Genomic DNA, 22,670 nt, shown 5'->3' with positions numbered 1-22,670 from the left:
GGCTGTAGGTCTGGGAGGAGCTGGCACCCGCTCCACTACTGGTGTCATCCCGGGGTCCCAGGGCCTGGATGCCTGGTCCTCCTGTTCCCAGTTGGTCCTCTCACTCTCGGTGACAGTCTTTGCTGGGCACACACACACTGGCTGTGTCCGCTGCAGGGTCATGTCACCAGTCCACTTGGGTGTCTTTAGAAGGGAACGTGCAGAGGAAGGCTGTGCAGCGACGTTGGCCTCTATAGGTGCTTCTCCGTGCTCCGTATGGCCCCATGGCTTTGGGGGAGGGTAGCGTTTGAGAGCTCGGGCAGGACACTCTGGTTCTGAGCCTCCGTTCTGGTCCTAGCTTGGTGATAGACTGGGTGAGTCACGGTGTGAGCCATGGGGGACGGGAGTGAGGCACGTTCCGCAGACACCTCAGCTGGTCTGTCCTGGGAGCCGAGGCAGCCCGCTTGCTGCTCTGCCCTGTCGCATTCCCTCAACAGGAAGACCTGTCCTCATTCCCAGTCTCCCCAGGTATTGCCTCTGCCCTTCTGTAGAATCGGGTGGGCCAAGGACAATGGCAGGCCGCGCATCGCACACCACGAGCCTCTCCTCTGCAGCCACAGTGAGGGTGTGCAGCCACGCAGGAGCATGGCGCAGGGCAGAGCAGACAGGGCCCTTGTTCTCTGGCTCTCAGCGGAGCTGAGCAGCAGTGGAGCCACAGGCATCACCTGTAGGAGGCAGCTGCCAGGGACTGTGCCACCCCGTGCTTCTCCTTCTAAAACCTCACGGTCCAAGTGTTTCAGATCTTAGTGTCATCTTCAGGAAAATGTAGGGTGAGAGCCTACCTATGTGGGTCTTCTGGGGAGCCTGGATGGAGAGCCTGCTCGCCCACCCTGGGCCTATCACCATCCCCCGGGCTTCTGTGAACCCACCAGGGCCAGAGGTGACCCCATTCCAGGTAACGGCTACAGAACCAAGCACGCTTCCCTGGAGGTGCTGTTTTGTGCCTTTCGAGTCCCCATGTCCACGTGCCATTTGTGCTGTCGCTGTAGAGCTGCCTGGCCCCTCCCACCTGCTGCCCTGTGCTGTTTCCACTGGGGTGGGCCCGCTCAAGCCTGACGGACTCCGAACAGGCTGCCGGGAGGGCTGGTCCAGGGCAGCCCATCCACGCTCATTTGTTTCATTTGTACTTCTTGTCTCGAGTCTTGATGTGTATCAGCTATGGCCCAAGGGGCGCCTGGGTGGCTCAGCCACCACTCGGGGAAGCAGTAGGCCCTCGGCAGAGGAAGTGGCCATCTGGCCGAGGCAGTGGCCATGGTACCCATCCCCGGCCTGCAGAGTCGGGGCACGTGTGCCTTGTGTGTGTCATGTCTACGTGTCCCAGCGTGCCTCCTGTGGCGCCCTGCATGCCTGGGTTGGTTTGTGTGGCCTGCTGGGCTGCGTCCTCTTGTGCACGGGAGCAGAACCACTCCTTGGGCTCAACCTGGGGCCGGGGGTTCACCGGACTGCAGCAGGCTTCCTGCGGGGATTCAGACTTAACATTAAGAATGTGGTCCCATCCTCCAGCCCGGGTTGGGAAGGAAACAGCTAATCCTCACCATCCTGTCCACTCTGCCGCCCTGCCTGGCCGGGTAAGGTGACAGTGGGTAGCTGTGCTAGAGGCTAACAGGTCGAGAGACAGCTCCCAGCTCTGAGAATGGGCCGTTGGGATCTAGGCCGGGGCCCCCAGGAGTAGCCTGGTGGCACAGCTTAGCCGGGGCACCCAGCAAACTGAAACTGCTCTTCTCTCCCCAGGAATCCCTTCGCCAACGTCCATCTGAAACCAACAGTGACCAATGACAGATCAGCCCCTCTGCTCAGCTGACGGGCCGGCCTGTATCGCCTCTCTCTCCCCACCCACCAGCTGAGAGTGGCCACGGCGTGTTCCCATCCGGAGAAGAGCACTCTGCCCCTCCCCAGCGCTGTCTCGCACTGGCCCAGCCTGGGCTGGATCCCAGGTTTTCCTGGAGAGGTGGCTGCCTCGAGGTCAGTGGCTTTCCGCTGCTCATGGTTTTACCCCAACCCAGGGCCTGGCACTCGGGGGCAAGCATCTCTGCCCCCAGCTGCGGAGCCTTGAGTGTCTCTGAGCACAGGATGTTACGCCAGCGTGTAGCTGGAAGGGAGCCTATTCCCATGCTGATCTTTTTCTTTTTTAAAAAAATTTTTTAGCTCACAAGTGTCTGGTCAATAAACATGTAGCTACCTACCTGCAGTGTGTGACCTGTTAGCTTGGGGGCATGGCTGGGGAGAGGGTGGGGTGCAGCTGTTCCCTTGTAAGCCGTTTATCATGAGCACAGCTATGCTGTTGCGTGGACAAGAGCCCAGCTCTCCGGCTGCTTCAGCTGAAACGTAGGCCCTTGATAAAGCTTCCTCAGCTCTGTTTGGATGTAGCCACATGATGATGAAAGTTCTAGGGCGTGGAGAAGACCCAGGCTCCGTCATCAGTTCCCCCAAGAAAAGCTCTGGAGCCCCCTGCCTGTTAGGTAGATGTCCGGGCTGGCCCACCTACCCACAGGCTAGGCACACAGGCTAGCCCAGGACAGGGCAGAGTAGGGAGCATAGAGTCCCGTTGCCCGTCCCCTGCCTCCACTGCACTGCTGCTGGGCTCAGGACAGAAGCCAGGCAGAAGGCTGCTCTGAGGCCTTCTTTCCTCGGACCTAAGGGCCACCGGGGGGCAGCGGAGAGGCGGGAGGCGCTCACCTGGCACACGGGGCCGCAAGGGCAGGGGTGACAGCTGAGTTCACCTTCCATCCCCAGGGCGTTACCGACCCCCAAAGAAAACACGGAGCACGAAGGCTTTTTTTTTTCTTAGCTTGGTTTCTCTTAAAAAACAAGGAACAAGAAAGTCATTGCACCAGCGTCCTAAGCCTCAAACTAAAAACAAATGACACAAAAGACATTGCCCAACCCAAAGCAACAGTATACTTTACATGTCTTTGGCAACAATAACTTAGAATCACCCCATTTCCATTCACTCCAGCAAGTTACAAAAATATTCCCTGTCCTGCCCACCCCAGCCCTGTCTCCTCCCAGCCCTGCCTGCAGCCAGGAGCCCCACAGTGGCTGTAGGGCCCACCCGAGTCTCTTGTAGCCACCAGGGTGTGGGCGGGCACGGCTCTGCCCACACCACCCTCCAGCCACCACCTCCAGGGCAATCCGGCTATGGCCTGGGAACCTCTGCTGCTCAGTGGGACCAGGCCGGAGCGGTCCGGACAGAGCCTACGGGGGAGGGCTTCTGCAGAGGCAGTGAAGGGGAAGTAGCCAGGACTCTGAGATAGGGGCTTGGAGCCCAAGGGTCCATCTTTGCTCTGAACACACCTAGACCCGGGTAAGAAAGGAGGGGGGGCAAAAAGGACCTGCAGGCTTAAAGCCATCTTGAAACCTGCCGGGGATCCTTTGAACACATGGCAGGGACCTACCCAACAGGGCATGCGGGCCCTTGCTGCATGGTCCTGCCTGAGGCCAGTTCACCACCACCAGCCGTATAGGAAGAGTGGCTGGAGTGGGGGGTCGGGGGAGTGCCCAGGAATGGAGAAGACACCCAGGGTCCGGGCGTCCTCCTTGAGTGTGTACGTATATGCTTACAGACACCCACAGGCCCTCGGGCTGCAGGTACCTCCAGAGGCTAGCAGCAAACCCGGGTCCACCCAGGACACACTCTGCCTTCAGGGCAGCACGGAGGAGGCACACGGCCCAACGCGTCCAGGGCTAGATACAGGCCTGCTTCTCCAGTGCTCACGGTCCCCATTCAGTCCCAGTCACCATCCTTGCTGCTGCCTGGACAGGATGACAGGGGCTCCAGTGATGCCAGCCTCCGAACAGCGGGACCACCTGGGTCTCAAGCCTCTGTGTATCGGCCCCCAGCAGCTGCTGCTGGGCCTGGCAAAGGGGGTACATGTGAGCATGTGGGGAGATAACACACACAAGTTCTCACACACCAAAACTCACCCACCCTCACAACTCCCTGGTCAGCCCACTGGTAGGCCTGAACTAGAGGGGGGATGAACCCATTTCTCTTTCCCAGGTTACCCAGATCCAGAGCCAACAATGTTTAGCAAATGCCCTCCATGTCTGCGTACACATGGAAACAGGCCCAAACAAAGAGGGCGTGGTCGGAGCCATGCAGTGGTCTCCCTGAGCCAGGGACAAGGATGGTGACCTTTCCCCTCCAGGCCACCACAGGCAGGGCAGCTGGGGAAGAGGTCTCCGAGGAGGAGAAGCAGGCAGAAAGGACTGGAACTGTGAGGGAGCGAGACCCGGCAGAGAGAAGCCTTCCCTGGTGCAGGCAGTGAGCGGGCACATGGCAGATGGGCTGTGGTGCCACCGCCTGGGTACCAGGCGCTCTGAGCAAGCTCAGAGCCACGCCGCAGATGGCAGTAGGACCCACCACTCTGGGAACCTTCTAGTGAGCTGTGGGAGGGCAGCATCGGGCTGAGCAGAACAAGTGCCCAGCAGCCTGCTGCGGAGGATAGAGGGGGCAGAGGGTGGGCGGGTCCTGGGGCCCAGAGACCAGGAGGGAAACGCTGTTAACAGGGCAACGTCCCGCAGACCAGAGGCCACCAGGCCTCCTCCACTGGCACCCCTCACGGGCGCCCACTCACAGTGCCTCTCTGCTCCACCTCAGCCCCTCCGCACCTACCTCCCACCGACTGGGCATCTGCGTCAGATACGTGGGTGATGGAGAAGCGGGAGGCGGGTGTGGGTGACACCGTGAAACGTGAGAAGGGCGCCGCCGGCGTGGGGGGCGTGGCCAGGACAGGGTCGCCAGAGTCCAGCGTCGCCACCAAGGCCGCCTTGCCAGGTACCAGTGGGAAATCCGCATCCCATTCGAACGAACGGCCTGCAAGTCAGGCCAGAAAGTCACTTCTGTTCCGTCACGCCCCGGCCCCCCGGCCCCCGCTTCAGCTGATAGCACATTTTGAACCCAGCCCTCTCGTGACGGCGATGTCACGTTCTGGCCCCCAGCACCTGGCTCACCCTGTTCAGGAGTGGAGCTGTCGGGCAAGTGGTCAGCCCCCTGCGGCAGGCCGGGGGCACTGGGTGAGCCGGGGCTACCCTCCAGGAACGTGGGGAGAGGTTCCTTCGCGGTGGGGAAGGGCTCCCCAGCCTCTCGGGTGGGGCTCTCCTGGAGGGGCAGAGCACCACGTGACTCGGCTGCCCACCCCGTCCCGGCCCTGCGCATGCCCACAGCGGCAGCCCACCTGGTCGAAGAGGTAGACCGTGACGTCGTCAAAGAAGGACACGGCCTTCTTCTTGCGCTCCAGGTCCTCGCAGAAGGCCTCCGACAGCAGGCTGGGCATCTTGAGCAGGCTCCGCAGGTTCCGCGCGCTCTGGCTCTCGGCCACCACCACCGGCACCGCCGGCTCCTCCTCGCTGTCCTCACTGGGCTCCCGCACACTGTAGCATCGGAGCTCCTCGTCAGATTCATCGCTGTCCTCGCTGTCCTCTTCGTCCTCTGGCCGGCCCTCCGCAGCCCCAGGGTGGCCAGGCAGGGCCAGGCAGAGCGGGGACCTGGGTCTGCTAGGACTCCCCGCCCGCCCCAGCTGAGCCGTCCCCGACAGCTGTCCTGGGCGGCCCACGGGGTCAGAGCTCGGAGGGACTGAGGTCAGCAGGAAACACTTGGAACGGGTAGGGCTGGGCACAGGCTGCACCTCAGCTGGGCTTTGAGCCCCAAGAGGCTCTGGCCTGGGGTCGGGCAAGGGCTCCTCTGCCTGCTGTGGAGGGGGCAGCACCTCCCTGGGCTCGTCAGGCCTGGGAAGAGCCTGCACAGACTGATGTCCTGGGCTAGGTGAGCTCTTCAGGTCTTGCTCCACTGCGGAGTCCTGGACCCCACTGAGCTTCTCAGGGCCAAAGGTGGGTTCGGACTCAGCATCCAGGTCTGAGAAGTAGGCGGAGTCTCGGTAGGGGTTCTTCTTGCTGAGGCCCCCAAGGGAGGCAGAGAGCAGAGTCTCGGGCCCTGGGCTCTCCCCCTCTGAGGCTAGCTCCCCGAAGGCCTCAGGATCACTCGCCTCATGGGCCTCCTTGAGTACAAACTCAGGAGATTCATAGTTCTCCGTGTCATAGCCACTGTCCATGGCCCTGGGCTGGCCACCAGCGGGACCGGCAGTTGATGCACTCAAGACCTCACAGCCACTGTCGCTGGCTGAGGACGGGATGTCCAGAGAGTTCAGGGAGTCGGGGGTCCCCGCCTGCTTCTGCAGGCACTGCAAGGCCGGCACGGTGGTGCCTGGCTTCTCGGGGCGGGGGCCATCGCTGGGCAGGTCGGTGAAGACCCCCGACGTCATCTCCTCCATGGTGTCCTCATGGCCACTGCTGGGTGCCTCGAGCCCCAGAGGACCGCTGCTGCTGTCCAGGGTGGGGGCTGGCTCCGGGACGGTCACCCGACTGCCAGCAGCGGGTGTAGGGGAGGCAGGCAGGATGTGGGGAGCACTCGCCTCCTCCGAGGGAAGCCAGGCTCCTTCACGGGACGGGGAGGGTACAGACGGAAGGGGTAGCTGGGGCTCCGCCAGGCCCTCCGCCTCCTGGGCAAGTTTGGGTTCCATGTGGGGGCTGTGCCCCCCGCTGACAGCCGCCTCGGTCCAGGAGGATGTGACGAGGCAGGCAGCAGGTGCCAGGCCTTTGGCAGGACACAGAGGAAGCAGGCTGAGGCAGCGGCTTGGCTCGGGCCCCGGGGAGGCTGCTGCTAGCCCAGGCAGACATTCTCCGGGGTCCTCCGGGGACAGGGCGGGGCCCGGCTCGGGGGAGGCCCGCGGGGTTTGCTCTAGGCTGGAGCAGTCGTCTCTGTAGCTGTCTGTGAAGCTGCTCACGTAGCCGGGATCCCAGGATTCAGGGTCCCGGCTGCCGCTGTTGTTGTTGGCCGACGTGTTAGAGCTCCAGTGCCCACAGCGGGCAGCCCTCCCGGCCCTTCCCTCCCCCAGCCCCTCGTCCCCCGGGGACAGCTGTGCCCCAGGACTCCCGGAGGAGGGTGATGCACCCAGTGGGTCATCAAAGAAGGGTGGGCAGAAGGTAGCCACACCCCAGTCTATGTCTTCAGATGGCAACATCGGGGTCCCAGGAGAAGGGGACCGAGAGGGGCAGGGCAGCTCTGGCCTCCTTCGTGAACGGTGGTCGCAGGGGCCCCACAGGCCCCCGGCAGGGGGTGCGTGGCCCAGCAGCGGCTCCATGACAAGAGAGGCAGCGGTGCTGTCCTCCGAGTTGTCGGCTTGGCCAAGCACAGCTTGGGGGCTGGGCGCACAGCCGGCACAGTCAGGATCGTGGCCAGCGGCAGGCTCTGCCCCCTCCAGGCGGATGAAATACTCGCTGCCCACTGAGGGGCTGTGGGCACTGAGGACCGGCACCACCCCTGGGGGTGAGCCGTCAGGGGCGCACAGCTCCTGCAGGCGTGCTGGGGAGCCTGGGCGGGGCGGGCCCCCTACGGGCGGGAAGGCCTCGGCGCCGGCCTCCCACTTGTATTCAAAGTTGAGGCCACGACTGGTCTCCGTAACGGTCAGCACGTCGTCGCTGTCCACGTGGAAGCCGTCGCCGGTGAACTGCTCCAGCAGCGGGAAAGACGAGGCCGCTGTGAGGTCGGCAGGAGCGGTGGGGCCAGCGGGGCCTGACCCCAGGCTGGTGCTGCCCCCGGGCCGCAGGGAGCGCCAGCGGCGCTCAAATTCCTCCTCCAGCTCCGTGGTGCCCTTGGCGCACAGGTAGGACAGCAGCAGGTGGACCTCTTCCGCCGTGGGCCTCTGCTCTGGCTGCAGCCAGCAGAACTGCAGCACCTCGTACCTGCCGAGAGGCCCTCATGGGTGGCCCTGGCCACATGCCGAGGCCTGGTGCATAACCTGCCCTCCGGGCACAGTCCCCCATGCTCAAGGTACCCAGGGGGCAGTCTGGGATCAGGTTGGGGTCGGAGAGTTCCCTGGGAGTCCCCAACCCAGGAGCCACAGGGAGGGGAGCAACCAGCCCCCTGCGCCCCTCTGGCCTGCCTTCCGGGGCGGCGGGGTCCTCACCAGCGATCAGACAGGGCCAGCTGCAGCTGAGGCTTGGGCAGCTTCAGCTGCTGCTCTCGGACGGCGTAAGCCAGCACCTGCCTGTCCGAGTGCTGGGGGTAGGGCTGAGCGCCCAACTCGAAGAGCTCCCAGATGGTCACACCCAGCGACCTGCAGGGGAAGCCACAGCGAGGCATGGCTGAGCGAGGCGGCACGGGTCCCAGACGCCTGCCATCGGCCAGCCTCTCCAGGACCCAAGCCCGTTACACTACAGCTGGCCCTCCCCAGCGGCACAGGTGCCGGCCAAGGCCCCGTGTCCCGTGAGAACACATGGCTCACGACAGCAGCTCACGCTGGGCTTTTAACCTCAATGTGCACTTTGGCCGGAGTATTGGTGGGTGTCCTGGAGGCCCCACACTCTTGACTACCAGTACAGGGACCTCAGGCACTCACCAGGAACAGTTGGAACTAGTAGCCCACAAGGAACCTCATAAGGCCACACAGGGTGACAGGCATGGGCACACTTGCCCTGGTGCCAGCCAGCACCCTAGCCAGAGAGGGCAGTGGGGATGTTGGAGCAGAGGGCGGAGCTGAAAGCTGGCATCCCCACTCCAGAGCAGCCAGGGCCTGCCCAGCAGGAGGCCCGCCCGGTCTGACACCCCCCAGGCCTGCCCCCCCATCCGACACCCCCCAGGCCCGCCCCCCCGGCCCACCCCCGGGCCCACCCCCGGCCAGCCTGCCCCACGGCTAGGCCTGCCCGCGCTCACCACACGTTGCTGCTCTTGGTCTGATCCACCACCAAGAGGTTGCCGTGCACCTCGTCCACCAGCTCGGGCGCGATCCAGCGCAGCGGCACCCACAGCTGGTCGGCAGTTACGAGGTAGTCTTCCTGCAGTGTGCAGGGACAGGATGGGACTTAGCTCCAGCAAGGTTGCGCCACCCCTGAGCACAGGCCCCGGCAGCCCTCACTCACCCTGTACTTGCAGTGTGACAGGCCGTAGTCTCCGACCTTGACGGTCAGGTCAGACGTTAGCAGGCAGTTCCTCAGGGCCAGGTCACTGCAGGGCGGGGGCAATGTCAGGCAAGCCTGCCGGCCTGAGGGAGTCCAGCACTGGGGGTCCTTTACCCCCAGCCAGGCAGGCAGGCAGGGATGACTGAGGGGCCCTGTCGTGTCCCAGCCCTGGCCCCACACCCTGCACTCGCTGTCTGGAAGGCCTGTCTACACACCATGAATGTGGCAGTGAAAACAAGGCTGGAATATGCTCCAAGATCCCCGACCCCTCGCCCCCTCCTCCTGACCTACCCAAGCCACAGGGCAAGGTGTCTGCAGTGTCCTTTTGGGACCAGCACCCTCCCACCCCGCTGCACCACAGCAGCACCCAAATCCCCGGGTTAGAACCGAGGAGGAGACCGAGGCCTGGAGGGTCTCAGAGGGTCCCGCCAGTGGGCAGAGCCCATGTGCTAGAGCCTGCGCTGCTGCAGAGCTGGAGCTGAGCTCTAGAACAGGGTGGACCCCAAAGCACCCTTCTGTGAAGAGTGGGAGTCACCCCAGCCCCTCCTCCAGGTCGGTGGCAAGCCTGGGGTGCCAGCGTTCACCCTCCTGCTTGGCCGGAGTGTTTGGGGCACAGGGTGCTGAGGTGTGCAGGATCCTGTGTCTGCCACACTGCCGTTAGGCTGAGGGCTCTGGGGGAGACGCAGCCATCCCGGCCAGGGCACAGCTGCAGGTGGGGTGGCCATGCCTATGGCTGGGGCGGTTGGGCTAGGTAGCAGGTGGGCCAGGAGGCTGGCAGCTGCCCTCTTCAACAAAATCACTGATGCTGGAGTCGCCTGTGTCATCACTCAGCACCAGGATATTGTTGGGGAGGACGGCCCGTGCAGCGCCGGGCTGGCAGGCTTGTCCATCTCCGCTTCTTCCAGCACGTGCCCCCTGCTCATGGGAGGCTGGCCATCCCGGCCTGTCTTTTGACCACCAGAGGTGGACGGACCACTCCTCCCACTGCAGGCCAGCCCAGCCACTCTCTTTATGGCCCCGGGGAAGGAGGCTGGGGCTGACGTGGGGACCCATGCGTGGCTGGGCACTATGGTAGACAGGATGGATTTCTCCGTTTAATCATCTGCAAAGGGAGCTTCAAACTTCGGTCTTCACAGTTTGTTTATTTAATTTGTGATGGTCTCTCTACATAGCGGCTATTCTGAAACTCACTCTGTGGACCAGACTGGACTTGAACTCATGGAGATCTGCCTACCTCTGCCTCCCAGATGCTGGGATTTAAAGGTGTGAGCCACCATGCTCAACTAGTCTTCACAATTTTAAGAATTATAAAATTCCCTGCAGAGTGGCTACTTGATGTAAACTCAGTTCATGAGGCCCAAAGAATGGGATCAGCGTATGGCCTTCCTATACAGAGACGTCACATCTGGGGGCCAGGGTTCTGTGGCCGCAGCCTGACTAGCCGCACTGGCCCTCACCTGTGCACATAGTTGTGACGGTGCAGATGCAAGACGCCACATGCCACCTCGCACGCCATGCGCTGCAAGGTCAGGGGGTCAGGCGCAATGGGCTCTGTCACCCGGCAGCTCCGTAGGTAGCCTTTGAGGTCCCCCTGCCGAGAGAGCACACACGGCCACCCGCTAGCCGCAGCTGCCAGCGCAGTGCAAGGCTGCCACCGCCCCAGGAGAGCCGGGTCTGTGACCTGAGGACCAGCCCGCTGTCGGGCCTAGTGTTCCTGGGGGTTTCCGGAAAGCCTCCATCTCAATTCCACCCCCAGCAACCTCAGCACAAGCCGCCTCGGCCTGGCACCAGAACTGTGCATGTAAAGGGACCAGGGGACAGCGCAGGCTGTGCCCCAGGAGCTGTGTGAGCCCCGTGGCCGGCCCAGGACGCTCAGGCCAAGCTGCCCAGGCCCCCACAGCATTGCCCCTACCGCTGTTGGCTCACCCTCTCTAAGCACTCCTCTCGAACAGGACAGGAAAGAGGAATCCAGCTCAGAAAGGCCTCCCACGCCCCTTCAGGACCGCAGGCTAGAACAGGACTGGGTGGAGGGAGGTGGGGGCATGCTGCCTCTTACCAGCGGGCAGAACTCCATGACCAGCAGGTATGGGGTCACCTCGGCACACTGGGCCAGGCACTGAAGCAGGTTGCTGTGCTGCAGGACCCTGGAAGAGCGGGCATCTGAGTCTGAGGGCCGGAGAGGGCACAGCCAGGCCCGAGCACTGCCCTCCCCGGCTGCAGTCGCCCAGCTACCCATGTGCTGGTCACCCCGCCCCCCTCTGCCCCCACCTACCACCCACCTGTAGGGCTGCACCTCCTCCAAGAACTGCATCTGCTCCTGCACACTGGCGCTGGCCTTCAGTTCCTTCACCACCACCTGCGTGCCACTGACGCCCGAGTGCACCTCCCCTAGGAACACCTGCCGGATGCGACAGCATGGCCAGGGCCCTTCCAGTCTCCAGGGGAAGGGTCACCTGGCTCCCGGTGCCTCAGATGGTCCTACAGCTTCCCACCAGGCCCTCTGGCTAGAGCGCAGCCCACCCCACCTTCAAGGCTCCCTCTTTCCTCACCTCTGGGGTCCACAGGGTGTGTGAGAGAGCCCCTCCCCACACCTGGCCACACCCACCACCCCGAGGTGGCCTTACCTTCCCAAACCAGCCGTGGCCGATCTCCTTTAGGTACAGGAGGCTGTGCCGGCCCAGGTCAGTGGACCTGAGAAGTTGCACTAGAGTAAAACCGAAGACTCAGGAAGTGCTTAGCTGCCACCCCCTCCTCATCTTCCCTGACAGGCTCCCAGGACCCCCAGGGAGGCTCCGCTAAAGTGCAGGTTGCACTTGAGGGCTGGGGTCAAGGGCTGGAGTCTCTTAGGCTCTGGCTGCCATCAGCTGAGCCATAGATCCCAATCTCCATCCAGGCATATTTGACCAAGCCTGGGGAAGAGTGCCCAGAGCCACAGAGATAAGCCAGGCCCAGACAGCAGGGCCTGGAAGGCAGTTTGGACGAGGCAAGAAGCTGGTGCTGAGGCCTGGGAAGACGGCCCACCCCCTACCCCTGCCACAGGCTGGCATTCAAACAGCAGTCACGCCAAAGGCGCCTTTGTTGGGGGCTGCTTGGCACGGCCCTGTACGGGCCACACTGGGCCCATTCTCCCCGGAGACCAGGCCGAGTGAAGTCACTGGAGAAGAGGTCAGCGTGGGCAGAGGGAAAGGCCCAGGACTCACTGTCGCCACTCAGGCCCCTCAGATTCTCTGAATTCTGCTCCCACACTAATAGAGCCCAGGGGAAGGCGGCAGCCCCTGGGGACTGAGGGACTCAAGGAATGTCGGCTTGGTGCCCAATTCATGGAAGAGTCTCACTGGACCCTGTGTCCTAGGACTTACGCCCTGAACCCCAGTCTGAGCGTCTGTCTTCAACCCTGGGCTCAGTCAACCCAGAGCAGGTTCAGAGTCCTGACAGTGGAATCCAGAACAAGTACCCGGGCAGGAGAATGCTTCTGTGTTAGGAGTTAGGGGCAGGGGCAGAGGCTCAGGTGGGCTGGCCCATCCTCACTTGAAAAAAGGTGTCCCCCCAAAAGCAACAGAGCTGAACAGTGGAGAACATGCCTCTGCTCTTTCTCTGCTTGCCTCGAATGAGGTGGTAGGGGTGGCTGTCGGCCTTTGAGGGGTGGGTAAATGTGCTCCTGACATGGCCCTTCATGCCTGGGTCCTGCCTGGCTGGCACTCTCCCCCATGGGCCATGCGAGCACACATGCAGGGTGGCCAGGCTGGTGGTTGGAGGGCCCCCATGTCTCTGCTGGCTCAGACAGGTTCTGAGCACCCTGGCCTCTGATGCAGGCTGGGCCCTGGTGAAAGTATTGTGCTGCGAGCCTGGCAGAGCTAGCCCAGGGTTGAGACCTGGAGAGAAGCCTGCTTTTGGCCATAGTCTTGAGGCACTGGAGCCAGCTGCACTCTCAGCTTGACACCCTCCTCAGTGTCCCTGGAGCCATCAGAAGAACAAGGGACAGCCCTTGGCCCAAACGCTCAGGCTGTAAAGGCCTGAGGGCTGACCGCTGTAGAGGTGGCCATAGTCTGAGGCACCACCTTGACAGGGCATTTACCTGTCACGTCTAGAGCCTGGAGAAGGGAGGGGCTACCCTAAGAGGAGAGGCTCTGGGAGGGGCAGGCAGAGGGCAAGGGAGCCAGGGAGAGCCGCGCTTACACCAGCCCCAAGGTGGGATCAACCCTGCTGATGCTCGGACTCCTTTGCTGTATGGGCAGGCCCTGTTTGGCCAGGACAGTGAGGCCACATTCCTACAGGGGTGGGCTCAGGGGAACAGGAGTCTGGGGTTAAGCCTCTTGGAAAGAGCAGAAAAAGGCAAATAATCTAGAACCAGAGTGCTGGGCCACCTGCCCCAGCGGCTGCCCCTCCATGTAGCAGCCCCTTGGATGGAGAACTGGCAGGCACAAGGCCACCATTCTCAAGCCTGCAAGGAGCTGGCCCCGGGTCCAGAAGGGGGTCCATGCCCCTCCCAACACAGCCCAGGCCGAGATGCAGCCAAGGAGACCCGGCCTCTCACTGCACATGCCCAGCGGCCCCTTCCCACGCCGTGCCCACTTTCAGAACCCAGTTCTCAGTCCTCCACAGCCTGCTGACCCCAGGGAGGGAGGAAGACAGGCGCTTACCTGAGCGGCCCGGCTGCTTGGCCATGGGCAAGGAGACCTCGGTGAGGGGCAGGACGTACACATCGGGGCCGTTCTGAGTGGCTGCAGCCGGGGAGCCCTGCTCCAAGAGGTCAGCCACGTACTCATCGCCTTCAGCATTCTCAAACTCCTGCGGGTTGGGCCAGCACAGGCGGGTGACCAGGGGAGCCACGCAGGCCCTGAAAGGCCCATTTCCTCTGAGCACTGCTGGACTAGGCTGGGCTAGAGCTTGTGCCCCTGCTGGATGGCCTTGGCGCACCTGTTCATAGGCCCCGAAGCCTCAGGGACACTATCCCAGGAAGAGCCAAAGGCCTCCGCCTCAGGTAGAGCTGGCAACCCAGGCTGAGTCCTACTTGGGGAAAGGGATAGACAAAGGGTTCAAGGGTCAGAGGCTGAGTAGCCCTTCAACAACCCTGTCGTGGTCCCCACAGGGCTTGGAGCGGATTTACAGGCAGGGCTCCATTACTCATCCCTGGGAAAAGTAACGAGCTGTCCCATCCCTAGCTGGACAGGGAGCAAGGAACCCAGGGACTTGCTCGACACCCACACTTCGAAGAGTGTCTCCCTGGGAGAGACCATCCCCACCCCCACTCCCCTGCATCTAGATCACACTCCAAGCAGAGTTAGTCTGGGAAGGGCCACTGCCACAAACACAGACAGGATTAGTGGAAGAGCGTCTGTCTAGAACCGCAAACAAGACACACAGACCGAAACAAGGACAGAGTGAAAACAAGGCCGGTTTGTCCTCAGCACCGGGCATATCTCCTGGCCACTCTGTCCCACCCCACTCCTGCCTCGGTGGGGACCTGAGGATGGAGGACTGGCACCCGCCCAAGCCACACTCCTGCGGACACACAGCTAAAGGTGCCCTGGGAGCTCTTCTCTTTCTAGGTTGTTTGTCTTTCTGTAAAGGGGTGGCCCTGTGCTCCTGGTGACCAGCCCAGGTCTGCCCTCTGAGCACCTGTGGCACCTCTCCCTCTGCTGAGCCCAGAGCCCACCTTAGAAGCCCTCCAAGCCCACACACCTGGGCCTGCCATGCCCACTTCTCCCTTCACATCAGCTCCGGCTTCAGCCATTACCTTCTCTGGCCGGGGAGCCAGCCCAGTTCCCCCGGCACAGCGGGCGATGAGGTAGCACAGAGTGAGCATGGGGGCTGTCCGCCCCTGCCCAGGGCAGCTCCAGCAGGGAGCCACTGGAGGCAGGAGGCAGTGACCCTCCACTCAAGGCACGCTGCTGCTGGAATGTTCCGGGCACCATGTTCCCAAGGAGGTGAGGAGGGCATGGGTGGGAGGGGCTGCTGTGAGCCCTGTGTGGGGCCTTGTTCTCGGTGCCCAGGAGGGGCTGGCTACACAATGGCCGCCTAAGCTGCTCCCTGGTTCCCACCCCACCTCCACAACCCCCCTGTTCTGCCCAGCTCCAGGAAAACGACTCTCCTTCACTGCCCAGCCTGTGGTGTGCCTGTGGTCAGGAGCCTGCCCCTGGCATGGGGGCCCTGGGGCGGTAAAGACCTGCCACCTCTGGGGGCCACCACGCTGCCCCCAGGCACTCAACTCCCCTGCTTGGCTAGGACCTGGGCTAGCAGGTTCTGGGACTCCACAAAAGGATTAACAGCAATTGATGCAGGTTCCTCAGCAGGAGGCACCCCCAAGATACAGGACAGGCGCACAGGCCCCCAGCCCTCCCCCCACCCTGGCCTCTGCAGTGTAGAAACCCGACCTCCTGCCCAGCCTGGCACCCAACGTGGGTGCGGGAATGAGGAGGGCTCTGGTCAGGCCTTAATGTGCTGACAAGCAAGGCTGCGCCCCCGCAGCCCTGGCAGCGCCTCCCTGGGGTGGGGGTCAGCTCTGTGCTTTCTGCCCTGCCTTCCTGCTTAGAGCCATGGGGTGACAGGAAAGATGGAAAGTGGAAAGACGCAGGGACACCCCTGGGTTTCCGTCACTAGAGTGGAGGCCTCAGCTATGAAAGCTGGCCTCCTAGGGAGATTGCCTGTGGCCTCGGTGGACACTCCCCACCATGGTGGCTGCTGTGGCTGCGAACAGGTGCCCTTGTTTCCGGGTCCTGATGGATGTCCTCTGAGCAAAAGGTGCCCTAGCTAGGGGCCCCCCAAATGATGCCAGCGGTGCCAAAGGAGTGTGTCTGTGTCTGTGTGGTTTCACTTTCCCTCTGATCAGTGAGACTCTGCAGGGGCAGCCTCATCATGGTCAGAATTCTCTCAAGAGCCTCTAAAGGCTCCCTGAGCACATTGCGGTTTCTCCAGACATGGGCAGGCCTGACCTGGTGCTAGAACACGATAGCGTGAGGCCATGTCTACAAAGGGGGTCCCTAGTTGAGAAGCGGAGGAAGAGGTCCCAGGAGCTCCCAGATGAGGGGCTGCAGAATACCAGACAAGGGGTTCCGTTGGTTCCCAAGAGGCTCCAGAAAAACCAGCCATCATGGCAGCTCCATGACAGAGGGGAGCTGGGTGGTTAGTGGACACAATAGGCCCTCGGGATCCAGGGCAAAGCCCTCACCTTGAACCCAATGCTGCCCTTCTTACAGCACAGACAGGCCAGCATGAGGACGACGGCGGTGAAGAGCCCCGAGAAGGACACGGCTACCACTGCGAGGGAGGATGACCAGGACAGCTCACTGAGTGGAGCACCATCTGCAAGGAAGGAGAGCACAGATGTCTCATCTCGGCCTCGGCACACCACCCCTTGCTCTGATCCCGCACCGGACACAGCCTCTAGCCAACAGACTGAGGAAAGTGAGGTGGCCAGTGTGGGCTCAGCTCCCGATTCCAAGGCTCATGGATATCTGTAAGGTCAGGGTCTTAGGCCGTAGAAAGACGCACTATCGAGGCTGGAGAAATGGCTGAGCAGTTCAGGGCACTGGCTACTCTTCCAGAGGACCTGGGTTCAGTTTCCAGCACCCTCCTAGTGGCTCACGACCACCCTAATTCCCATTCCAATGCCCTCTCTAGATTTCACTGCTGCCAGGCACACACATGGTACACAGACATATATTCAGGCAAAAACATCTACACACAATTTTTTCTTTTTATTTAAGAAAAGAAAAATAACGCAGGCTGGAGAGATGGCTCAGGGGTTAAGAGCACTGTCTGCTCTCCCAGAGGTCCTGAGTTCAATTCCCAGCATCCACATGGTGGCTCACAACCATCTACAATGAGGTCTGGTGCCCTCTGCTGGCCTGCAGGTGTGCATACAGGCAGACCATCGTATACATAATAAATAAATAAATCTTAAAAAAAAAAAAGAAGAAAAGATGATAGGCATGTCTCCAGCTCCACTCCCAGCACTTGGCTCACTGTGGAGCTGGAAGGTGACCGAGGGCCCTGGCAGGACAGGGGCATCAGTGGGCTGATTCTGCAAGATGCAGGGACCCTGCTGGCACTGAGTTGCCCTGCTTCCTTCTGCTGGGTAGCAGAGTGCCCTCATCTTGTCCCCCACCCCCAAGTCCCCTGGGGCTGCTTCTGATCTGGGACAGCAGGAACCGCTCCCCTTCCTTAGCCCCAGATCCAAATGGGGTCCCACATCTCAGGTGGGGAACCAAGGTGCTCAGGACAGTGGAACACACCCCAATCCCTCACGCTGAGCCTCCGAACTGGGGCTCCTCTACAGACAGCAGACGGAAGCCAGTTCTGGTTTGTGGTGGAAGCAACTGGCTCATGGGGTTCCTCCTGAGTCACCCTGTGTCCTCACAGGTCCTCTCTGTCCATGCGTCCTCATCAAACCCTGGTAGTCTAGAGCACCCCAGCTCCTCCGAGCACAGTTAGTCACTGCACCATTAGTCACTGCGGCAGGGCATACTCGGGAGTTCCCAGACTCAGCAAGGATGAGGCCCCAGGGCTTCCGGCTAACAAAGCATCCGGGAGGGCTGCCTGGAGGAGGAGTGAGCCTAAAGACCAAGAGGAATGCAAACACAGGTTGGAATTCCTACTTGGGCGCTTGTGAGTGCCTCCCACCTCCCACCTGGAGAGGATCGGGTCCATAGGAGCGGAGCGGCGGCCAGGCCAGGCTAAGGAACAAGGAAGCAGGGCCAGTCAGCCAAGCAGGATGTGGTGACACAGGGTAAACAGCCAAAAGCTGAAAGTCCACCAGAGGCAGCCACACCCTGTCCCCGCCCTGAGCCAGTGCCCTCCAGCGGCCTTGAGGCAGGCTTCCAGGCAGGCCTGCATGTGTGTGCCTTGTACACGTGCGGCCCTGAGAGCACACATGTGAAATGACCACACACCACGCAAGTGGTACCACGTGCTCACACCTGAGAGCCACGGGGTGTAAGAGCGGAACCCACAGTAGGCTGGACACGGGGAGCATCCTTCCTCCCGCACCTCCAGGAGGCAGTGAGCCCCCAGGAATGTGCGTTGCCATGGTGAACCATCCCTCCTCTCGCCCTCTGTGCTGCTTCGGATCGGCACGTCCCAGTCCCACACCCGTTGCCACCCACACTCACGGGCCCACCTGATGACCCTGAGGCCAGGGCTGGCACCTGCTACCTCAGCCCATTCCTTGCTTATGCCCTGGGCGGCCTGGCCATGTGACAGGCAGAAGCCACGGGAAAGGGCCACTGCAGCCGTCGCCCTGAACTCCCACAAAGGCCGCTGGCCTTTCTGTGGGTCCCTCCTGACTCTCAGCAGGCCCTGGCCACAGAGGGTTGTGGTGAGGTGCTGGCCTGGGTGTGGGGCACCGAGGTCCTTGCGCTCACAGACCAGCACTAGGGGGACCGGGACGGTAGCACATAGGGTTGTTCCTTCAAAGGAAGGTGTGCACAGCCCTCCAGCTGGCTCCCAATGTTCGGCTCCACCTCAGAGAGGGCATGAAAGTTTTCTTTAAATAAAAGCAGTCAGGACTCTCCCCCAGGGACTCAGGATGGTGAGAGAGTGAACTATACGGGTTTCTCTCTGTCCTCTGAGACAAAGCATTTTGTACAATTATTGAATGTTTGTTAAGATCCAGAGGAGCAAAATAATCAGAGCAGAAGCGCTGCAACTTCGTACAGTGGTTACTGTACATTTCCTGAACAGGAAACCACCCGTACCGAAAATCAGAAACACACAGGCCCCAGTGTAAAAAGAACCCATGAAGAGGGGGACGGAACTCCGTCCGTTATTCTGCAAGCTCGGCCACAGTAGTGTATGGCTTGGACCCTCTCAGGAGGATCCTAAAAAAGAATAAAAGTTCTCTGCCAGACATGTGTTGGCAGGTCTTGGTAAACTCAACTCAGAGCCCTCGGCCACCGGCTCACCCAGAGTCACTGTCCTGCCTGCTCAGGTGACAAGAGGAGGAGAGGCAGGACAGGTCCTCAAAGCCAGACTCCGCTGTTTATTTATTGGGGTGGCAGTTAGTTGGGTGGACTGGGGAGGAGTCAGAGTCATGATGGGCAGCTCTGGAGCCCTGGTTTACACATCCTCAACCAAAATGGGTTCGCTGAGGAAGTGAGGCTCAACATGAACGACTCCATGTTAGCACGAGAAGGGTGGGGGTGCTCTGAGAAGGGGACCAGCCTAGCTTGAGAGACACAGAGTGTTGCAGAGCGTGTAATGTGCAGAGAGTGTAATGGAAGGATGAAAACGTGTGGGGTGAGGTCCTCAAGAATGCAGCCTTGGGACGGGAGAGATGGCTCAGAGGTTAAGAGCGCTGGCTGCTCTTCCAAAGGTCCAGAGTTCAATTCCCAGCACCCACATGGTGGCTCACAACCATAATGAGATCTAGTGCCCTCTTCTGGCGTGCAGATGTATATGCGGATAGAGCACTGTTCACATAGTAAATAAAAAAGGAAGGAAGGAAGGAAGGAAGGAAGGAAGGAAGGAAGGAAGGAAGGAAAAGAAGTTAGAGGAGGCAAAATTTACCCAGCATTCCCAGGTTCTGGTGCACAGTTGGTAGTGGGGCCTTCCCTGCCCTCAGCTGGGGAGAGCTGTGAGCACTGTGCCTATGGTGCCACACATGCCTCCCCTGACTAGCCGGCTGCTGAGTACTGCCAGGAGCTCAAGGAAAACATCACTGTGCCATCTTGGAACTTGACTTTGTCAGCTAACTCTTTACACATTTCCTTTCTAGGAACCCCAGTACCACTAAGAGCTGATAACGGTCCTGCTTGCATGATACACAATTTCAAGCATTTTGCAATTTAAGGAATATTAATTACATTACTGAAATCCCTTACAATCCACAGGGTCAAGCTTTTGTGAAACGACACCATCAAATACTCAAACAGGAAACATAACATGAAAGGGGTGTATACTCCCACCTGAATCCCCACGTGCTCTACTGCATCTAGCCATGCTAACTTTACAATTTTCACGTTAGAGGATGCTTCCTCTGCTGCCCAAAGCATTCTCCCTAAGCGTATGTCGATGGAAAGATCTAGAAACCAATCAATGGCAAGGGCCTGGGGTTCCTTTAACATCAGGGTGATGCTTGTGTCTTTCCAGAAAACGAACGCAGTCTCAGATGGCTCCCACCACCGATGCATCCGACCAGGATGGCGCCCCAACACCACCAGACAGGCGAAGCGTCTGCAGACAGACCACAGACCCATGGACCCATGTAGACGTCCCAAGAGGAAGAACAAGCCAGTGACTTAGGGGACAACAGGACACAACACTAGCGACCTGGAAAAGATGCTGTTCCGCTTTCTGACCGCGCATTAACTCTCAGCTTGTCAATGCAGAACCCAAATGCCTTTTGTCAGGGGGGTAAAAGGCATGCCTGTGAGAGAGACGGGATAGTGTTGTTTTGCCACGCTAAGGATTGTTCTTATGCTTTTTTATTACAAGTCCCAAGAGTGACGACTGGAGTACAAAGAGAGGCTTCAAATGTGGCCTGTATGATAGTAAAACTGCTAATGTTACAGCAAAAATCAGCCAAGAGATGAGAGAATGGGGACCAAAGCTTTATAAAACAGAGCACTATATCTGTCGCGCAAGCACCAACTTCCTAGAATGTGTTGCTTTGATGTGTCAGAGTTCTCTCGTGCTACTGATGATCTAACAACCCGGATACAGAGATAAGCTAACCTTTGGCTAGCCTTCATGGGTAAGGTGGCTTTCCCCTTCTGCGGGTCCTCTGTTAGCTATTCTTATAACTGCTATGATTGCCTGAGTTAGTTAGACTAGCCAAGCAGGCAAGACATTCGACCTTGACCTCTATCACAGCCTTAGTCTTTATTGTTGTTGTTTAGAAGGAGTGAGATGGGATTTCTCTGTGTAGCCCTGGCTGTCCTGAACTCACTCTGTAGGTCAGGCTGGCCTAGAACTCACAGAGATCCACTGCCTCTGCCTCCCAAGTGCAGGACTTCAGTAGCGCACCTCCACACCTTGCCTAGCTTTAAGAAGTAAAAGGGAGGGGGATGGGGGAGCCACGGGTGTACAGATACACACTAGGAGCACGAGGAATGTTAGACACACAGGCTGTTCCTTCACAGAAATGGCTGCATGCCGGTTACCCGCCCAGAAGACTGGGAACAGATGTGGTTAACAGCCTGGGTATTTTGTGGTGTTGGTGCGGCTGAGACCACACGGATCCTCCCCAGACCCTTATCATGAGGTTCTTTGTGTACTGTACCAAGAGTTTCAACGAAGTCGTGTCTTTAGCTATATCATGCACACGACATAAGTTAATGATCACCAGGAAATTTTTCACCAAATTGTGCTGTGCTTAAATATGCCTGAAATAGCCCGCTTGGGTCAGACCCTAGAAGTTTGAGCCAACACCAGACACTTAATCGTCCTGAACCGAACTATACCCTGTCTGCGGCGACTGTCACTCTGCTGGCTATGGTGGGTGTGGAGACCCAGCAGCCTGCCCGTCACTCAGTGCCCAAGTCCTTGATGGGCACGATGAGGAGACAGCCAATGACCTGGCCAGGCCACACAGCCAGGGTTGCCCTGACCTCTCACGTCTACATGTGTGCCCCGGTTTCTGAAGGTCAAAAAGGGTTGCCCCAAATACAGAGGCCAGCCTGGTGAGGCAGCACACGCAGGACCGCCCAGGCATGCGAACACGTGTAGACATGCTCCACAAACACGAGCTCACAGTCCCCATGTCTCCCCTGCTTCTGTCTCTACCAGTCGTTACCCCTAAGCCACAGTTTGGAGCTGGGGCTAGAGAGCCGTCTCTGTGGGTAGACACCGGCTGCTCTTCTTGGGTTCGATTCCACTACCCACATGGCAGCTCACAGCCATCTGGAATTCTGGTTCCAAGGAACCTGATGCCTTCTGCTGACCTCTGCGAGTACCAGCTACAGGAGTGGTGCACAGACACACACGTGGGCAAAACACTCATACATGTAAACCAAACAACAACAAAAATCCCAACACCTCAGTGCAAAGAAAGAATTCGCCGGGCAGTGGCGGCTCGCCCCTTGACCCCAGCACTTGGGGGCAGAGGCAGACGGATCTCTGAGTCCGAAGCCAGCCTGGTCTACAGAGTGAATTCCAGGACAGCCAGGCTACACCTGTCTCGGAAAAAGAGACGCAGCTAACACTGAAGCAGCTAACCATCCCCAGCACTCCCAGAATGCCCCAGTCAGCACGGCAGGCACCTGGGCCAGGCCTCCGCTCCTTCCTCAGCTCTGTTCCTGTGACCTCCAGCGGGAAGGAGTCTCACTACCCCTCATCAGAGGGCACAGAGGCCATCAGACACCCATTCTGTGACAACCTCGTTCAGAGCTGAATCCCTGTTTGGGGAAAGCAGCCACTAAGAAACAGTCACATCCGAGCACCACCAGTTCCTAGGAACCACACAGATCGTGCGAACTGATTGAGTAAGAAAAGGAAAAGCAGCCAGCCCATGGCGGCGGCACAGTCCTTCAATCCCAGCACTTCAGGAGGCAGAGGCAGGCGGATCTCTGAGTTCACAGCCAGCCTGGTCTACAGAGTGAATTCCAGGACAGCCAGGGCTACACAGAGAAATGCTGTGTCAATAAAATAAAAAGAAAACCAACCAACCAAACAAATGAAAGAAAAAAAAAAAAAAGGAAAAGCCAGGCAGATGAGAGAGACAGTGCACCACCTTGGGT

General features: G+C 60.0%; 2 protein-coding genes across 7 annotated transcripts in view; one reads left to right on the top strand and one right to left on the bottom strand.

Moving 5' to 3' along the window:
• The window catches only part of Baiap2 (BAR/IMD domain containing adaptor protein 2), a 63,223-nt gene extending 61,002 nt beyond the window's left edge, over nt 1–2,221 (top strand). For all 3 annotated transcript variants that reach the window (XM_021639512.2, XM_021639477.2, XM_021639499.2), the window contains one exon: nt 1,771–2,221. In XM_021639512.2, the coding sequence (XP_021495187.1) occupies nt 1,771–1,840 (70 nt within the window). In that variant the 3' untranslated portion in view covers nt 1,841–2,221. The remainder of the gene's footprint in view (nt 1–1,770) is intronic.
• Nucleotides 2,222–3,294: 1,073 nt separating this feature from the next.
• Aatk (apoptosis associated tyrosine kinase) overlaps nt 3,295–22,670 on the bottom strand; it is a 37,711-nt gene continuing 18,335 nt past the window's right edge. For 2 of the 4 annotated variants that reach the window (XM_021639453.2, XM_021639464.2), the window contains exons 2-14: nt 16,163–16,296; nt 13,635–13,782; nt 11,619–11,698; nt 11,274–11,392; nt 11,051–11,138; nt 10,452–10,585; nt 8,956–9,040; nt 8,750–8,871; nt 8,004–8,153; nt 5,217–7,779; nt 4,993–5,140; nt 4,655–4,855; nt 3,295–3,894 (exon numbers count right to left, since the gene is read on the bottom strand). In XM_021639453.2, coding sequence (XP_021495128.1) covers nt 3,854–3,894; nt 4,655–4,855; nt 4,993–5,140; nt 5,217–7,779; nt 8,004–8,153; nt 8,750–8,871; nt 8,956–9,040; nt 10,452–10,585; nt 11,051–11,138; nt 11,274–11,392; nt 11,619–11,698; nt 13,635–13,782; nt 16,163–16,296 — 4,013 coding nt within the window. In that variant the 3' untranslated portion in view covers nt 3,295–3,853. Of the gene's footprint in view, nt 3,895–4,654; nt 4,856–4,992; nt 5,141–5,216; nt 7,780–8,003; nt 8,154–8,749; nt 8,872–8,955; nt 9,041–10,451; nt 10,586–11,050; nt 11,139–11,273; nt 11,393–11,618; nt 11,699–13,634; nt 13,783–14,731; nt 14,877–16,162; nt 16,297–22,670 lie in introns of those variants that run through there. The other 2 variants (XM_060386277.1, XM_060386276.1) reach the window with 2 other exon arrangements.

This window comes from Meriones unguiculatus, chromosome 7 (genome assembly GCF_030254825.1).
Source record: "Meriones unguiculatus strain TT.TT164.6M chromosome 7, Bangor_MerUng_6.1, whole genome shotgun sequence".
Lineage (NCBI taxonomy): Eukaryota > Metazoa > Chordata > Mammalia > Rodentia > Muridae > Meriones > Meriones unguiculatus.
This window is presented reverse-complemented; position numbering and strand designations above follow the sequence as displayed.